Source organism: Neoarius graeffei, chromosome 1 (genome assembly GCF_027579695.1).
Source record: "Neoarius graeffei isolate fNeoGra1 chromosome 1, fNeoGra1.pri, whole genome shotgun sequence".
Lineage (NCBI taxonomy): Eukaryota > Metazoa > Chordata > Actinopteri > Siluriformes > Ariidae > Neoarius > Neoarius graeffei.
This window is the reverse complement of record NC_083569.1, coordinates 127,615,761-127,629,132: the sequence shown is the minus strand read 5'-3', so window position 1 is coordinate 127,629,132 and position 13,372 is coordinate 127,615,761. Positions and strand designations below refer to the sequence as shown.

The following is a 13,372-nucleotide window of genomic DNA, read 5'->3' as shown; positions in this document are numbered from 1 at the left end:
CAGCTGCCTTTTATTTTCCACATCAAGGTATCAAAGGTTGGGCTGAGAGGAGTGCTTTACCAACAGGAAGGGGTTTTAATTGTTGTAAACTATTGCCCACAACACAAAAATCTGCAGCAGTAGAGCAGCAGGCATTAGCTGTGAAGTGAAATATTGAAGACATCCTCTAACACCTTCAATCCTTCACATAGTCCATATCTTCTCCAGTAGACAGGGGTAAAGAACTTCAACCCCCTCATTATCAGGAATTACAGGTCATGTTATGTCAGGTTTAACGTCATCCTCTTTGAAAACAGGAAGCTTTAAGTCACTACTGTGACACACTGAAAACCATCATACCAGACCTGGCAGATATCATACTGGGAATTAATTATATCCTTCCAACTCTCTTTGCAAATTGACAAAGGCTATACCAATATATTAGTCCTGGTTTAATTCAAATATTGACGGTAACAATCCTCACATTTTCTCAATGATCGTGGCCACAGGGTGCTGATAGGCTCTGCGGTGTAGACAGTATCTTGTATGAAACATCTCATATAAATCATGGACTTCCTGGAAAAAAGAGAATGTGCATTAAATGTACAATTTGCTAAATATTAAATGATCTACTTAGACTTGAAAAACAAATCTATTCCTACATGCAAATGTACTCTCTTCAAGCTATTCAAATACTGATGGTAATGATACTCACATTTCCTCAATGATCTGTGTCATTGGCTAACCAGCTATTCTGGAAATGTTTGGATGGCTCTCTGAGTTTACAAAGCACTGCACTCCCTTCTTCTTCTTTTGGCTGCTCCCATTATAGACCACTTGCATGTGATGTCACAGCCGATCGAGATTGTAAACAGATGCCATCTTGTCGGTCAAATGCCATATTTCTGCCATCGCAATTTACCGACAATACCCAATCTTATAAAGATCATCCAAGTCAAGCAACACTAGCATCTTTAAGATCAGCTAGGAACACCGTTAAACACACAGTGAGAAAATGCGCGAACGAGTTCTGGATCAACCTTAGTAGCACAGTTCAACAAGCGTCAGACACAGGAAAAGTGGTCATAACGTGTGTGTTTAGTGACACAACATGGGACAGAATTTTGAAATTTCATAGGCTTTGCAAACAAATGAGATGCTACCAACAAAATAAACACACACATTCTGTTAGGCTTTGCACCTAAACCCACAGAGCATTGTTCTAGAGTACGTGTGCACACACACACACACACACACACACAAAAAAAAAACCACTACACGTTCTGCCAAATATCACAAAGCAGCCATTTTAATAGTAGACTTGCTGTGGCTTTTCAGAACATGGAGTTCTGCCATGTAGTTTCTGCACTAAAACTGAACTCAAGCTGGCAGACATCAACAATGTACAGCAGGCAGGAAAGACAGTGATACGCTTCACACACTTTACACTACATCTGCACTAAAGCTGTCTGTACACACCTCTCCGATTACCTTGATATATCTAGTATCAGTACTAGTACTCAATACTTAAGTGACTTACCCGTCTAATGAGGATTGTTATTTTCTTGTTTACAAGATGCCACATCTGAGGGGGGCTGACAAATCCTGAATTTCTGTAAAGATAACTGTCCAGAGATTTATAAGCACGCAGTGCTTCACCACTGAACAGCGACACGGTCGTACAAACTATGTCCGGTAATCGATAAGGGTCACTAATCTGTAAGTCGTTTATTTTAGACATATATCTAGTTATCTGTTCATTAGAAAAATGAGCCGTGTAGTCTGTCGGTTGAAATTGATCCATTTTGTATACGAGTGCAACAATATTCAGCTGTGTTGTTGACCGACAAGATGGAGGCTGCTCACACTCCAGCCGGGATTCGGTCATGTGACTGCAAGAGGTCTATAGGGCACCAAAGCAGATCATCTGGCTCCACATATTTGATTTGGCTTTTATTTTTTTAAACACAAAATGCCCTTCCTGATGCAACCCTTCCCAATATATCCAGGCTTGATGCCAGCACTAAGTATGCACTGGCTTGTGCAACCCCAGTGGCTGGGTATTTTACCTAATCTGCATGTCTTTGAACTGTGGGGGAAACCAGTGCACCCAGAGGAAACCCATGCAGACACAGGGAGAACATACAAACTCCACATAGAAAGGCCCCTGTCAGCTGTGAGATTCAAACTTGGAACCTTTCTTTTGTGAGGTGACAGTGCTAAATACTGCAACAGTGTGCCGCCCCAAAGGACTGTGCTACCAACATTCATAAATTCATAAATTTAGGCCATGGGCAGTGATTCCCTGGACCACTATCAGTTTAGCTTTATGTCAGCTGCATGTTATAATCATATAAAATATTTGGACATCAGAATACATTTTAAAATTCTTCAAAATCTGAATGTATTTTTAAGACAAAAGCACGGCCATAGCTAAAAGGTTAGATAAGCTGGTTTGGGACCAAAAGATTTGATTCCTGGAACAGCAGGAAAATGTGTGGGCGGGGAGAGTGAATGAGCAGCACTTTCCCCTCCATTTGATGAATGAATGAACCCTTTATCACTGTTACCAGCAAAATTGACCATCAACCTGTCTTTACATACACACATACACACACTTGACAGAGGGGGAATAGACAGGACAGGAAGACAGGGATAAAAGAAAAATACAGAGTAACATGAGGAGAAAAAAGCAACCCCCACACTATACTCCTGTGAGAAGTACAGTGTGGGAACATTAAAAAACCTCAGCACATGAGCACAAAACAACACAAAGCACAAAATAACACAAGTACACTTTACAACATGAAAACTTGGGACGTTAGGGGGGGAAGGGGGAAGGGGGGGCGATCCGGGGTGGGGGGTAAGGGGAGGGGATGGGATGGGGGGAGGTAGAGATAACCCAGCACAAGCAAGCAGCCGTCCGCTCCTGCAGCCATGATGGTGCTGGTCACGCACCCACTTGTCACACTGGGGGTAAAAGCAGCAACCGCGGGAAGTGGGGGAAGGAATACAAGAGTGTCTCACAGCAGTGACCTTCAGGGGGAGATGTTGTCCCAGCAACGGTCTTGGCCGAGGCCAGTGCTGTCTGAGGGAGCTAAAAGCAGATAAGATTGGGATTGTTTGGTCTTGGAGCAAGCAGCCGCATTCTTTTACACGACCACTCTTCTGTCCATTTCTGTCCATTCTGGTCTCCGAAATCCATTTCCTTTGCAAAGCCGAAAGCTTCTCCATGATGTCATCCATGTTGCAGTTCAAGTTCTGAATAGCCACAGTCTGAGTGCCGACAGCTCTGCCCACTGCTTCAATCATGTCGGGCAGCTTTATGGGGCTTTGAACAGCTGTCACCGTTGTCTGATTTCCTCGATAAACCAGGGCAATGCCTAATCCAATCAGCAAAAGTCCTGTAATCATAGTTCCAAATAGGTAGATATCTTCAATGTCCTCCACAGAAAAACGTTCCGGCAGGACAGGAGGGTTCACCCGAACCCAGGCTTCTCGTCGAGAAACTGTGTCAATTTCGTTAGGAGACCAGTTTATCAATTCCATGATTTTTTAGTTTAGAGAGCAGTGCGGAGAGAGTCTCTCAAAAGTATAGACAGACGAGACGAGACAAAGAAGCACAAGCAGGGAAAAAAGGGAGAGGAGAGGAGAGCAGAGGAATGCGACCACCTTCCGTGAGAGCACGGAGAAAAAAAAATGCTATGCTATTTGCATAGCATCACAGAGCAAGGTACCAAACCCCCAACTGCCCCCCGGGTGTGTGCATGTGTGCTCACTGCTTTGGATGGGTTAAATGCAGAATAATTTCCTCTCGGGTATAAAAAATACAAAATACAGTGCATCACGGGTGAGGATACCCATAAGCATACCTTGTCTCTGGCACAGATGAGCTTCTTCCAAAGCTCTTTGACCTCACACACTCGGGCAAATTTGATGAAACGGTTGTGGTCTGAGCTGGTCGGGATGCCCAGGTGATATGAGTCTCTGTTCAGGTGGAAAATATATTACAATGCTTTGTAAATATAAAATTTGTCCCATATAGAGGTTATTTATTTGCAAAGAAAATGTCATATGTTGATATAGAAGTCAACGCTGTAACTCAAAACTCCTTGTGTAAGTCAAGTTTATTTTTATAGCACTTATAACAATAAACATTGTCACAAAGCAGCTTTACAGAATTTGAATGACTTTAAACCTGAGTGAATTTTATCCCAAATCTATCCCCAGTGAGCAAGCCTGTGGCGATGGTGGCAAGGAAAAACTCCCTCAGACGAGTAAGTATCAAGGAAACCACCATGCTCACTACTCAGATGACTCCTGTGTATAACTCGAGTCATATTTAATACTTTGTTTTCAGGACCCTTCAGATGGCTAGCTAATTTATGTCAATTGATTGTATTTTAGTGACTGTTGCCCGTTGTTGCCCAGAGCTAGTTAACTTTAGTAAACAGTTACTTTTGTTCCTTTTTTAAATTGTGTATAAATTTTCTTTATTCATGTCAATATGGTACAAGTATACTTATGTAATTCCACTCTAGGTTAATGTTAATATACATTAATATTAGTACCTTAACTTTAATACACCTTCCAAGTGTCTTAAAGACAGACTCACCTGGTGAAATAATCCCATTTATCCACATCAATACCGGTTCTCTTATTTGCCACAATCTCAAAAAAAAAAATCCTTTCTATGTTCATCTTTGTACGTCTGTTAATGGAAGAAGAGATTATAAAATCAGTTTCAACATATTCAGTAAATGAAAATGAAAAACAAACAAACAAAAAGAACTCTACTGTATCTTGTGAGCCAGTGGAGTCAATTAGTGCTTTGATAAAGTTGAGGTCATCATCATTCTTCTCAACATGGAGGTTATATTTCTTCATCACAGCCTGCAGATTATTCTTCTCCACCAGGTGGTCAAACATCTGCACTGACGCAGTCTCATGCTGCAGGGAAACACAGGGGTAACACTGAAAATAATAAACAAGCATTATGTGGTACACATGCAGGTGGTTTCCGTGCTTTATAGGTTTTCTGACACAGGCATCATCCAAATGATGTTTCACTGATGAAAAGAGAATAAAAACAACAGCTGTCTAGAAGGGCACTCAGTAAAATGCACACCTCCACCAAACCACGTACTTGGATTTTCATCAAAATCTCATAAATTGTTCCTTGGCCCATGGCCCACCTTTCCTCAGAATTTTCTCAAAATCTGTTCACTACTTTTAGAGTTATGTTGGGAAGAAGAAAACAAACAAACAACAGAGGAGGAAACATAACCTCCAACAAAGTTGGTGGAGGTAATAATGCTGCAAAGCCCTGTTTGTCTGACTCATCTGCCACATATTATATCAGCAAAAGGGCAGAGATTGTTACAAGTTTTTATCAAGATGGATATGAATAGTTTAGTTTATAAGTCATTCATATGAGCATTTACACAAGAAGAGAAATCTTTGGAAATGATAATGCAGACACCCACATTTGGCTCCTGAATGGGTCTTACTGGGATTTTTTTTTTTTGTGTGTGTGTATATATGTGTCCTTTCCTGATTCTTTTCAGTCCTATCATGTGACCCTTTTCCAGAAGAAGGCAAACTAGCTGTCAGAATGCAGGCACTCATGGATATACAGTGCTCAGCGTAAATGAGTACACCCCCTTTGAAAAGTAACATTTTAAATGATATCTCAATGAACACAAACAATTTCCAAAATGTTGACAAGACAAAGGTTAATATAACATCTGTTTAACTTATAATGTGAAAGTAAGGTTAATAATATAACTTAGATTACACACTTTTCAGTTTAACTCAAATTAGGGTGGTGCAAAAATGAGTACACCCCACAACAACAACTACTACATCTAGTACTTTGTATGGCCTCCATGATTTTTAATGACAGCACCAAGTCTTCTAGGCATGGAATGAATAATTTGGCGACATTTTGTAACATCAATCTTTTTCCATTCTTCAACAACGACCTCGTTTAGTGACACTACATTTTGAGTTCTGTTGGAGGCAAACAAACAAACAAACAAACAAACAAACAAACAAACAAACAAACAAACAGAGGAGAAAACATAATCTCCAACAACGTTGGTGGAGGTAATAATGCTGCAAAGCCCTGTTTGTCTGACACATCTGCCACATATTATATCAGCAAAAGGGCAGAGATTGTTACAAGTTTTTATCAAGATGGATATGAATAGTTTAGTTCATAAGTCATTCATATGAGCATTTACACAAGAAGAGAAATCTTTGGAAATGACGATGTAGATACCCATGTTTGGCTCCTGATTGGGTCTTCCTGGGAATTTTTTTTTTTTGAGGGGGTGTCTTTCCCTGATTCGGTCCTATCACATGACCCTTTTCCAGAAGAAAACAAACTAGTGTACATTTACTGGCACGCACATGCCCGGTACGTATATGTGAATGGACATGTGTTCTGCGTTTTCAGGCGTGTGGACAGAGGTTGTTTATGGAGCTAAAACACTCATCTAGACAGAGATCATGTTTGTTTTAAAATGTTATTTTAAAACTAAAATGTATGAATGTGGCCTCATATATAATCTGATTTTCTCAGATTTCGCAAAAAGTAGTGCATGGGACTGTGATAAATCCTAATGCAGATCCCACTGTTCTGATTGCATTAAAAAAGTAAACTTCTTTTGCTCAGATTTTATGCATATAGTGGTGTGTTCTTTATATGATGACAGTGTTCTTCAAAATTAGATTTTAAAAGTTGCAGTATATCACCTTGCTTACAGTATCGCAGTAAACTGAATCGTAACCCCTGTAAGATGATACATAACATATCACAAGATTCTTGCTAATATTAGACTCATTAACACTCGACTCCTATTAGATTTATTTCAACACTCACCATCTTCTCATTCATATATCATCATATTAGTCTTCAGTATTATTCTTCAGTATTATGGTCTCTTGCTTTTACAGTGGTGCTTGAAAGTTTGTGAACCCTTTAGAATTTTCTATATTTCTGCATAAATATGAACTAAAACATCATCAGATTTTCACACAAGTCCTAAAAGTAGATGTTTGGAGAAAGGAAAACACTGCATTCCAGCATAAGAACCTTATCCCATCTGTGAAACATGGTGGTGGTAGTATCATGGTTTGGGCCTGTTTTGCTGCATCTGGGCCAGGACGGCTTGCCATCATTGATGGAACAATGAATTCTGAATTATACCAGCGAATTCTAAAGGAAAATGTCAGGACATCTGTCCATGAACTGAATCTCAAGAGAAGGTGGGTCATGCAGCAAGACAACGACCCTAAGCACACAAGTCGTTCTACCAAAGAATGGTTAAAGAAGAATAAAGTTAATGTTTTGGAATGGCCAAGTCAAAGTCCTGACCTTAATCCAATGAAAATGTTGTGGAAGGACCTGAAGCGAGCAGTTCATGTGAGGAAACCCACCAACATCCCAGAGTTGAAGCTGTTCTGTATGGAGGAATGGGCTAAAATTCCTCCAAGCCGATGTGCAGGACTGATCAACAGTTACCGCAAACGTTTAGTTGCAGTTATTGCTGCACAAGGGGGTCACACCAGACACTGAAAACAAAGGTTCACATACTTTTGCCACTCACAGATATGTAATATTGGATCATTTTCCTCAATAAATAAATGACCAAGTATAATATTTTGTCTCATTTGTTGAACTGGGTTCTCTTTTAGGACTTGTGTGAATATCTGATTATGTTTTAGATCATATTTATGCAGAAATATAGAACATTCTCAAGTGTTCACAAACTTTCAAACTGTATGTTACATCATAAAACATTTCACAGTGAAGGTGCCCCCCCCACTAAGTTTGTTCTTCAGTCTGTATTTTTCCAGGTTTAAAGGTGTGATTATGTTTAAAGGTGGTGGTCTAAATGCTATTGAAAACTCCATCTCAGACACTTCTCCTGAAGAAAAATCTGGCAACCTCAGAGACATGAGACACTTTGGGTTGCACATGCGCATTTTGTGCTATGCACCTCCTGGTTCCCGAGTTGTTTGCAACCAGTCATTTTTCCGTAAGTGTTGGTGTTAATTACGAATCTTTTTTATTTTTTCTACAAATAATATTCCAGTATCCTCTTCATTTTTTTATTGCACTTTTACTTTCCTTTTTGTACTTTCCACTTTCGCTTTCCTTTTTCCATTTTTTCTCTCTCTTTTTCCGGAAGAACGCCAAGACTGGAAGCTTTCTTTTTTCTCCTCCTGTGTAAAGACCACAAGCGGAGGCCATCCACAGCAGATCTGCTTTAATATCAACAGATCTTTGATTAAGGCACATGAATCCTTTCATCATGGCACACCTTCAGCCTGTTCAGTGTGCTGAGTGCAGGATGTTTAGTCATTCTTCCTCCATCGCTAGCGATAGCTTTATTTGTGATAAGTGCAGATTAGTTAGCCCTCTGACAGAGAAGATTACAGTGCTAGAAGCGCGTATCCAGGCTTTAGAGAAGGCCAGTGAGCGTGAGAACAGTGTAGTTTCTGTAGGGGAAAGTCTGGATGCCCTAGGTGGAGTTAGTAATCCCCCAACTCTGGCATTAGAGCCCTTACAGCGGGGCGAATGGGTGACGACTCGGCGGCATAAGCGTAGAGCCAAAGCTACTGCTGAGGCTTGCCCATGGGAGCACCGCATCACGTGTCGAACAGGTTTGCTCTCCTTAATGATGCACCCACTGAGAAACCTGAAAGAGCTCTGGTTATAGGGGACTCTATCATACGGCACGTGAAATTAGCTAGGCCTTTAGGGGCACCAGCAGATTTGGTCAGGTGTATACCGGTAGCCAGGGCACCGGACATAGCAGGTAATCTTAGGGTCTTAGGCAAGCACAGGTTCTCAAAGATAGTTATCCATGCAGGAGCTAATGATATACGCCTTCATCAGTCTGAGGTTACTAAGAGTAACTTTGTAGAGGTGTTTAAATTAGCGAAGGCGATGTCCGATGCTGTAGTATGCTCTGGCCCCATCCCAATGCGGCGTGGTGATGTAGCTTACAGTAGGTTATGGTTGCTGAACTGCTGGTTGTCCAGGTGGTGCTCTGAAAACAGTGTGGGCTTTATAGATAATTGGGCTAATTTTGAGGGCACTGCTGGCCTGTTAGGGTGGGACGGTATCCATCCCACTCGGGAAGGTACTGCTCTCATTTCCTGCAGCATAGGTCATAGTCTCAGAACAGGCCTAGTTAATTTCTGACAATCCAGAGCCAAGGCCAGGGAGCAGACGAACAGGCTAAACTGACTGTCTGCTAGCTGCACAGAGTTGTCACTCAGGGTCCACTATGTCGAGACTGTGTCTGTTCCCTGAGCTCAACAAAAAAGTAGAAATATTCAGAGAGTTTGTTCCAGTAACCTAATCAATATAAAATTAAATCATACTGACTGTCCAGCCGCTGCCAGCACCTTTGATCTATATTAAATATTAGATCTCTTACATCTAAAGCGCTAATGGTTAATGAACTCATTACTGATCAGGAGTTTAATGTACTTTGTTTAACTGAAACATGGATTAAGCCAAATGAATATATAGCATTAAATGAAGCGAGTCCCCCTGGATACAGTTATATACACCAGCCTCGTCTAACTGGCAGAGGAGGAGGCGTCGCGGTTATTTATAATGATTATCTAGGTGTAACACAAAAACCTGGTTATAAATTTAATACATTTGAAGTTCTTCACACTAATATAATGTATGTAGCCTCGAAAAATAAGTCTACCCAGTTATTTCCGTTACTTATTATTTACAGGCCGCCGGGGCCATATTCTGAGTTTCTTTCTGAATTTGGAGATTTTATCTCAGATCTGGTTATTTCCTTAGACAAAACTGTAGTTGTCAGAGATTTTAATATTCACTTCAATAACCCAGAAGACCCTTTGAAAACCACGTTTGTGTCCATTTTAGATTCAGTAGGGATTAATCAGAATGTCATAGGACAGACCCATAATGGTGGTCACACCCTCGATCTAATACTAACATTCGGGTTAAACGTAGAAAATATAGTCATACTTCCACAGTCTGAAGTTATCTCAGATCATTAGCTCATCTCATTCAAAATATATCTGAGTAATTGTATTTATATATGATTATATTATAGTAATAATATGTCTGAGTAATAAACTTTATTAAAAGGTGCAGGCTATCTGCTGGTACCTCGTATAGTGAAGGCTACATCAGGGGGCAGAGCCTTTTCTTACAAAGCCCCACAGTTATGAAACAGCCTTCCAAGTAATGTTCGGGAATCAGACACAGTCTCAGTGTTTAAGTCGAGGCTGAAAACATATCTGTTTAGTCAAGCCTTGTGTTAATGGTGTTTATGAGGTAAAGGTGTAGATCTGGAGGGTCCTCAGACAGAGTGTTTTGGTAAACTAGGATGTATGGATGCTGTCAGTCCCCACTCGTTTGCTCACTCGAGTTTGTTGACGGTGTAGTGGCTGCTGCTTTATGTCCTGGGGCTCCCTCATGCCTGTGTTACCTTCTGGCTCTCCCCTTTTAGTTATGCTGTCATAGTTAGTTGCCGGAGTCCCTGCTTGTACTCAGTGCAATATCTACACCGTTCCTACTTATTCAGGTGACATTGGGCATACCTAACAACCTGTGTTTTCTCTCTCTCTCTCTCTCCCCCTCCCCCCAAATCTGTCCCTCTAAGTTACATGTTGGTCCTGGGATTGAGATGCTGACCTCTTCTGCTCCTTGGACCTGCCTGATCCATCCTGGTGCCCTGTGTCTGGTTGGAGTCTCATCGCATCGCTCCTGTGGAGGACGGCCCCATGAGGACAGTTGAAAGTCACATTTGGAGGACGCTCTGGACTCTTACAGTAATGCTTTTATGGCTGAGGACTACAGTTGACTTGCTAACTTTAGGACTGCAGTTGTCATTAACAGTTTTGCACTCAAGTTTCCATCAATGAAGAGTTTATAACATCAACAAAACTGACTTCTTGATAAAACTGTTTATATTATAGTCATACTGTCTGTTGTTGCCCAAATGAGGATGGGTTCCCTTAGAGTTCTGGTTCCTCTCAAGGTTTCTTCCTCATGTCATCTGAGGGAGTTTTTCCTTGCCACCGTCGCCACGGGCTTGCTTATTGGGGATAGATTAGGGAAAAAATTAGCTCATGTTTTAAGTCGTTCAAATTGTGTAAAGCTGCTTTGTGACAATGTTTATTGTTAAAAGCGTTATACAAATAAACTTGACTTTACTTGACTTAATAATATATGCACCTCACCACACTACTGTATTAAACATACATTCACGTCAACTACTGCACAGAGCTTTATAAATGATCTCCCAGAGTTCTCAACTTTGATTGGGTCACTGTCAGCCCCTTCAGAACTTGATCAGGCAACTGAATGCTTAGAGTCAATGTTCCGCCATACTTTAGATAATGTAGCTCCTCTTAAAAGGAAAATGGTCAGAGACAAAAAATTAGCACCCTGGTATAATGATGACACTCACACTTTAAAACAGACCACTCAAAAGTTGGAATGTAAATGGCGTCACACAAAATTGGTAGTGTTCAAATTAGCATGGAAGGAGAGCTTCCTGAAGTATAGAAAAGCTCTTAGTGCTGCTAGATCAACATATATCTCCTCCCTAATAGAAGATAACAAAAATAATCCTAGATTCCTATTTAATATTGTCACAAAATTAACCAGGAATAAGTCCACTATAGACATGCACACCTGCAGTATGTAGTAGCAATGACTTCATGAATTTTTTTAATGACAAAATTGAGAATATCTGACAAAAAATAAACTACTAATTTAAGGTCAGACAATGTAAGTGACCCTGTAGTTAACAATATAACTATCAGATCAGCAATTAGAATGTTTTACTCCCCTAAAAGAAACTGAATTACTTTCATTAATCTTGGCATCAAAAGCCTCAACTTGGGTACTAGATCCCTTACCTACACATCTATTCAAACAGATAATACCTGGAGTAATTGAACCACTTCTAAAAATAATAAATTCTGCTCTTATGATTGGCTATATACCCAGATCCTTTAAACTAGCAGTTATCAAACCCCTGATTAAAAAACCTGACCTTGATCCCTGTCAGCTGTCCAATTATCGGCCAATATCAAACCTCCCCTTTATCTCCAAGATCCTTGAAAAAGCTGTGGCACAGCAATTATGCTCATATTTACATAGGAATAACATCCATGAAATGTATCAGTCAGGATTTAGACCTCATCATAGCACAGAGACAGCTCTGGTTAAAGTAGTAAATGACCTACTGTTGGTGTCTGATCAGGGCTGTGTCTTGCTGCTTGTGTTGCTTGACCTTAGTGCAGCATTTGATACCATTGATCATTCCATTCTTCTGGATAGACTAGAAAATGTTGTGGGAGTTAAGGGAATGGCCCTCTCCTGGTTCAGGTCTCAGGTCTTATTTAACCGATCGCTATCAGTATGTTGATGTAAATGGTGATTTTTCTAGACATACTGAGGTAAAGTTTGGTGTTCCACAAGGCTCTGTCTTGGGTCCACTGCTTTTTTCTTTTTCTATATGTTACCTCTGGGTGATATTATTCGTAAACATTGTATTAGTTTCCACTGTTATGGTGATGACACACAGTTGTATGTTTCTGCAAAGCCTGATGAGAGACACCAGCTTAATAGAATTGAGGAATGTGTAAAGGACATTAGACACTGGATGCTTATTAACTCCCTTCTGCTTAACACTGTGAAAGAGTTCCCCCAGCTGGAACGGTCAACTTCTTGAGACCAATGCGAGAATTAAGGAGGCGTGCGAGAGCGTGACCTACAGTATCAAAAGAGGATGTGGCACGAATTTCGAGATTGTTAGTAGAACAGAGAATAAACAATCATATGTTAATTTAATTATCTATTAAATTACTGATAAATTAATTTAATGGGTCTGTAAATTTTGCAACACCTGTTTAACTTGATGTGACGAGTGCAAGATCAGTGGGTGAGACAAAACCAATTTTTCCGCATCTACAACCATCAAAGCACATGCGGAGACAGCCCCTAGACATGCAGGTAAGCCTTGAGCAACAGTGTCTAATGTTTTGGATAAAAACGCACATGGACACATCCCACCCCCATGCTCCCGGGCCAAAACAGCAGACGCTGTGCCTTGGTGTTCACAGGCATAGAGATGGAAGGGCTTTGAGTAGTCAGGTAAACCCAGAGCCGGGGCTGAACAGACAGCGCTTTTGAGGGAGTGATAAGCGTCCATCATAGTATCAGTCCAGGTCAAAGGCTGTTGCAGTGGATCGTGATGAGAGATTGCAGAACGGAGAATCTTGTCATATAAAGAGCATTCAGGGATCCATTGTCTGCAGTAATTGATAAGACCCAGAAAAGACATCAGTGCATGTTTAGTTGCAGGGCGTTTTGGCG

At 40.7% G+C, this 13,372-nt stretch overlaps 1 protein-coding gene across 1 annotated transcript in view; it reads right to left on the bottom strand.

Moving 5' to 3' along the window:
• Positions 1 to 13,372, bottom strand: part of LOC132886253 (deoxynucleoside triphosphate triphosphohydrolase SAMHD1-like) — a 39,386-nt gene that overhangs the window by 16,184 nt on the left and 9,830 nt on the right. Inside the window, exons 5-8 of the mRNA XM_060920814.1 lie at positions 4,772 to 4,929; positions 4,595 to 4,690; positions 3,852 to 3,966; positions 464 to 555 (exon numbers count right to left, since the gene is read on the bottom strand). Coding sequence (XP_060776797.1) covers positions 464 to 555; positions 3,852 to 3,966; positions 4,595 to 4,690; positions 4,772 to 4,929 — 461 coding nt within the window. The remainder of the gene's footprint in view (positions 1 to 463; positions 556 to 3,851; positions 3,967 to 4,594; positions 4,691 to 4,771; positions 4,930 to 13,372) is intronic.